At 39.8% G+C, this 5,350-nt stretch overlaps 1 protein-coding gene across 1 annotated transcript; it reads right to left on the bottom strand.

The window, feature by feature from the left end:
- Nucleotides 1–1,251: 1,251 nt before the first annotated feature.
- GJD4 (gap junction protein, delta 4, 40.1kDa) lies at nucleotides 1,252–4,966 on the bottom strand. The gene is made up of 2 exons (XM_008940622.1): nucleotides 4,903–4,966; nucleotides 1,252–2,438 (listed from the first exon to the last, which is right to left on the bottom strand). Exons 1-2 carry the CDS (start codon nucleotides 4,964–4,966, stop codon nucleotides 1,252–1,254), a joined length of 1,251 nt encoding a protein of 416 aa, XP_008938870.1.
- Between the last annotated feature and the right edge of the window lie 384 nt (nucleotides 4,967–5,350).

Here is a 5,350-nt window from a genome sequence, read left to right as displayed (position 1 = left end):
AAAGAAAACTCAGCTCACGCACTGCTGGGCTTTGGTGCTGCACCACGCTTTTGGAAATGCAACAGGATTAACACTGGCAGAAAGCACAAAGCAGGGCAGTAATAAAATCTTCCAGGATTCACTCAATTCAAACATATTTTTCAAATGATTAGCATTAGAAGTCTGTCAGATAAAGAGATCGAGCACTTTGATATAGACATTACCACTACATCCTTCTTACAGGGTAGAAACCATTTTCCCTTAGACCAGATCTAAGATAATCACACTGTGGGAGAAACAGGTATACATAGAAAGTGACTCACCTGCAAAGGTGCCTAAAACAGATCAGCTGACTCATTTGCCCTACTGAAATCAAGAGCCCAGTGTGACGATTTCAGATCATCACGAGATGTGTAACAGTGTGTGGACGTGTCAGCAGCCCATCTACACCAGTGCACAGTCAGTAGTGCCAGGGCATGGGCACTGGAGCTCAGTCCAGTGCACTGTCAAGCTGCTGGAGCACCCCTTGACACCCTTCTGGCTCACACCTCCTAGTCATCTCCTGAGCAATTCTCGAGCACAGAACCATTCCCAACAGCTAACATGGATGCAGCCACCCAGATCTGGAGGCTCTTGGAGTCGAAAAACTCAGCCATGATTAGACTCTGCTAGCTGACATCAGGGTCAGAGAAAGGTACTTTCATGCCGTTGATAATTAGGGTAGATATAGCCTTCAATCAGTAAGATCCAGGGTTTTTTTCATTAGCACTTTGCTGCAAAACATGTATTTTCATTCTATTCACTGTCTACTCTTCTTGCTTGAATATTCTTTCTTAGAGTGGGCTTTGAGAATTTAATATGAGCAGATAAATTAACCTTCTGAGAGTAGACAATGTACAATTGTGTTTAAAAGTCACATCTTTCCTAAGCTCAATCTTTTGCAATAGAACTAGGTTAGGATAAACAAATGTCCACACGTCATCCTGGAAAACAAGGTCAGTCACATCAGCAACAGTCCACAGCTTTTTAAAGTCCTTTATACTCAGAAAAACATGAAGATGCTACATTTTCCAAAGAACAGTTCCCTTACTGTAATATCCTTCAAACTCTTATCTGAGGTTTTTGCTTCCTCATCAATGGAGAAACATAACATAGTCATGTGTCTCTGCAGCACAACCACATCCAAGGGATCCAGCTGAAACTACCTGACACCTCCTCAGTGATGCAATGATACGACCTGCCAGGGTCATAGATTAGTGTTCAATCAGGGCTCTATACCCATTCTGACTTTTTTGACCTCAAGCAACTAGTACTGCTGTAATTTGATTGTGCGTCAGGGTTTTTTAGCTCAGCTGAAGGGTAGTATCCTAAAAGCTTGCTCTGTACTACAGAGGAAGACACTCCAAGGTGAGACTTGATCTGAGGTCTCAAAGTCAGGACAGTATCTTTAATGAAGTCTTGCTGAAGCCTGGGTCTCACTTGCCTGCATGTAGCCCCTTGGTGGTCACCCGCACAGAGGGGTTCTTCAGTGCTATCTCGCTTAACAGCAAGATCTCCTGATATACAGAGCTTATTGCTGTTGCTGTTAAGGTTAGCGCTGGCAGTTTGCTGAGAGACCATTTTGGGATGAAGAACAGCCTCTTCTTCCTCTTCAGAGAGAAGTGAGCAGGAACCATCGCTGGACTGGCTGCTGTTTGATACTGGGCAGTTTTGATTTTGAGGTGGAGAAGAGCTACCATGCTGTGCTGGGGGAAGATTTAAAATGCACTCATCCTCTACATGGAGGTTTGCCGTCAACTCGCTCTTTTGGTTTCTTGCTGTCATTCTCCGGAGAGCACAGACAAGATCAGCAAGGCTAAGCAGAAAGGATAAACTGCTGACGCCCCAGATGAAAATCATCATGATGGATTTCTCAGTGGGCCGGGAGATATAACAGTCAACAGTGCTTGTGCAAGGTGAATGGTAGCAGGAAAAGCGCTCAGGAACAAAAAAACCGAAAAGAAAATACTGCACAGCTGCAAAGGCTGCCTCAAGTAGTGTCCTAAAAAATAGATGAACTGTGTATGCCCCAGAAAAATTAAGGACACTTAGATTGTCTGCACCACAATCTAATCCATTGACAACAGCACTTCTACAGACCTCCTTCAGGTCTTTGGGGCTTGATAAACTTTTATTCCCCTGGCCCCCATGCACCAAATAGTGCATTCTTACAATGTACACAGCTACCTTGTGCAAAACATACACACTGAACGCAGCATAAGGTAGCAGGATAGACACGGTCTGAATGAGCCAGAATCTAAAGTGAGAGACAGGAGAGAACAAGTCATAGCAAACATTGGAACATCCTGGTTGCAGGGTGTTGCAGACAAAGCGCTCCTGCTCGTCTTGGTAGAGAGGATAGCCTGCTAACACTACCACTGCCATTCGCAGCAGCATTATTAACATCAGCCAGGTCTTTCCTAGAAAAGAAGGTAAGAAGAAGAGTCAGAGTACTGAGAAGGAAAGGAAGGCAAGTAATGTAGCAATGCCCTCTCTACACATGAGGTAGCTGTAGAAATAGTCTCTGTAATCAGGTTCTTCTCTTAAAAGCTCCTCTGGTTTTGTTTTGACTTGAATTGAAACTTGTGTGAAAATGTGTTACCTGACACATTCCATAACTTTAATCTAGACTTGACCCCGTAGAAGTTTGAGGTACAATAAGCCATGCCAACTGAAACCTTAGTGTAACAAAAACACTGAACACGTCCAAAGAGGAGAATTAGGAAGAAGAGGAAAAGGAAAAAGGGTGGAAAAAAAAATCCTTTTCCTGGGCAGGATAGGAAGACCTCAATATATAATGTTACATTATCAAAAATTAAAAATATATTCTGTACAAACACGTGGAAAATTTCAACATCTGAAGTTAAATTTAGCACCTGAATTTATCAGGTTTCCTTTTGAGTCCTATCAATAGCTTGCTATACAGTTTTGAAAAAGTAATTTAATAATCCCCTGCTTTAATTTCACATATTTTTAAAAGAAGCCAAGAAAACAGAAAAAAATCCCCACTTAGGAACAATAAGAAAAACAAAACAAAACAAAAAAATCCAAAAAAAACCACACACACACACAAAAAAAAAAAAAACAACAAAAAAAAACAACACACCAGAAAGGAGTGGTAAAATTAATTCTGCTCTTTAAGAAATAGTTAAGAAATTAGTTGTAGCCACAGACAGAAAACATCAAGGCTCAGAGACATGTTATATGGAGTTAATGGTTAAGAAATGCATCAAAAACATCCAGTCACTAATAGTGATTACACACCTCACATGCACACAAGGTTTTAAAGGCAGTCTGTGAAATAGCACCTACACACATTCCAAAGACTTTTTAAAAATCCAGATCATTTTCTGAAGCATTTTTTTTCTATAAAATGCATGATTTTTACAGGTATTGTATTGAACATTAGCTTCTATTACCCATAAAGCTTTTTCCCTGTAGTTGGTGTGAATTTTAAATATTTCTGCAACGTTATATGATACCTATTACTGTACTGAACATGCAGTTTGTATGCTCCATATAAACTGTTTGTGGTGAATGGGCCAACTATGGGCTAGAACAGTAAAACTGCACTCTGAATTTGAAAAAAAATTGGCTGGAAAGAGGTTAAGGATATGTAAGCTGTATGAGAGACCACCAAAGAAACCTGCTGCTGCTGGCAAAATAATTTATTTTCCACTCACAAATAAATTGAGGCCTTTCCATTTTATCTCTATCACTTGAACTTTAGTGGTGGTTTTGCTGTGTTTTCAGGTTTCTGCACTCTGGTGACAGGCTGTACTCTTACTCTTTTTCACACAGTGTGGGTCAGTAGAAAACACCATCTGTACAGAATCAGTCATCTTTAGCAAATGATGTTTCATCCTTAGGTAGCATTTTTACCCTGTGAGGACCTCAAAGTCTTTGAAGCACATTAGTTAATTAAGCTCAAAATAGTACGTGCTATTTCACTATCAATTTTTAATTAAGACATGTACAATGGGGAGTGCTGCTTAAGAAAAATCAATAGCTCCTTAGGAAGCAGTTTCGTATGAATACATTTTAGAGTAACCCCTCCACGCATCACCTTCCCTAATGACTCAATCTTGATTAAACGTACTAAAACAAGTCCCTTCCCCGACTCCCCTCTGGCTTAGTTGGATATTCCCTGCAATGCACAGCAGAAACGACAGCAACTGTCCACAGCTGGAGGCAAAGGGTCTTTGAAAGGCCCTGGAAAGTTTTTCTCTGGTTCACAGTTTGCTCAAAGTAGCACATGAGAAAGGTACAGTGTCTTACTTAAATAAGAAGAAAAAAAGAAGCATCACTCAGACCACTGTTAGCCGATCAAAACCCAACTGTATTTTGTTTGAATTTTTCTTTTGTTTTGTTTTTTAATGCTTGTGATATTTGTTCATTTATAAAAATAAAAATGAAAAACAATGGTAAGTAGTCACAACAGAAATAAACAACAAACTTTTTCCTGTAAAAGAGAAGTGGGGATTTTTCCCTTCTTTAAACTTTCTCATTCATCACTAAAGCTATTGCATATACATTCTACTGTTCACTTTATGTGATACAAGTAAGGTGTTACTTCTGCATGGTTTCACCATGGTGAAAAGACATTAGAGCTGATTGGAAGCTCAGGCACCAAGAAAAGCCAAATTTGAAAACCTTGCCAGAATTTTTTACATAAAGTTCAGCTAACATCTAACAGATAGGGAGTAAAAATCTGTTTAACAAGAGAAGAAATACATTAACTACTCATATCATGTACCTAAATAACAACTTATTATTGTAAGGATCACAGAGACATAGCTAGAAATTAAAATTATCAGTAGGACACCTGGGTGGCTTCAGCATGGAGCAGCAAAACAAAGAAGAGAGCTTTTTAAAAGGACTTACCTATAATAGTCACATTGTAATTGAGTGTCACAATCAAAAATCCCAGTGAGTCCCAGTGCTCCATGTTTGATCAGGTTCACAACGCTTCCATCCCCTGATGTCCTAACAACTTTGGCACTTCCAAAGGAGTTTAGACCTAGACACGGAAGAAAGTTAAAAAAAAAACCAACCAACCAACCAACCAACCAACCAACACACACAAAAAAAAACCCAAACAAAAAACAAACAAACAACAACAACAACAACAAAAACGAACCCAGGACTGTTAGTTTTGGGTGTTGGAACAAATCTTCTTAAGGCTTTAACAGTCTGTGTTGCAAAAGCTCTGGCTTCTCAGATCAAATTGAAACTCCTACCTCTTGTGTGGATCCTCTGTCCAGACAACTGCAAGTAGACAAACAACAACAGGAATCATCTCTGCCATTGTAGACTATTCTTACCCTCCTGG

Source organism: Merops nubicus, unplaced genomic scaffold (assembly GCF_000691845.1).
Source record: "Merops nubicus isolate BGI_N331 unplaced genomic scaffold, ASM69184v1 scaffold7930, whole genome shotgun sequence".
NCBI lineage: Eukaryota > Metazoa > Chordata > Aves > Coraciiformes > Meropidae > Merops > Merops nubicus.
Note: the sequence above shows the minus strand (reverse complement) of the source record. Positions and strands in the feature narration are given on the sequence as shown.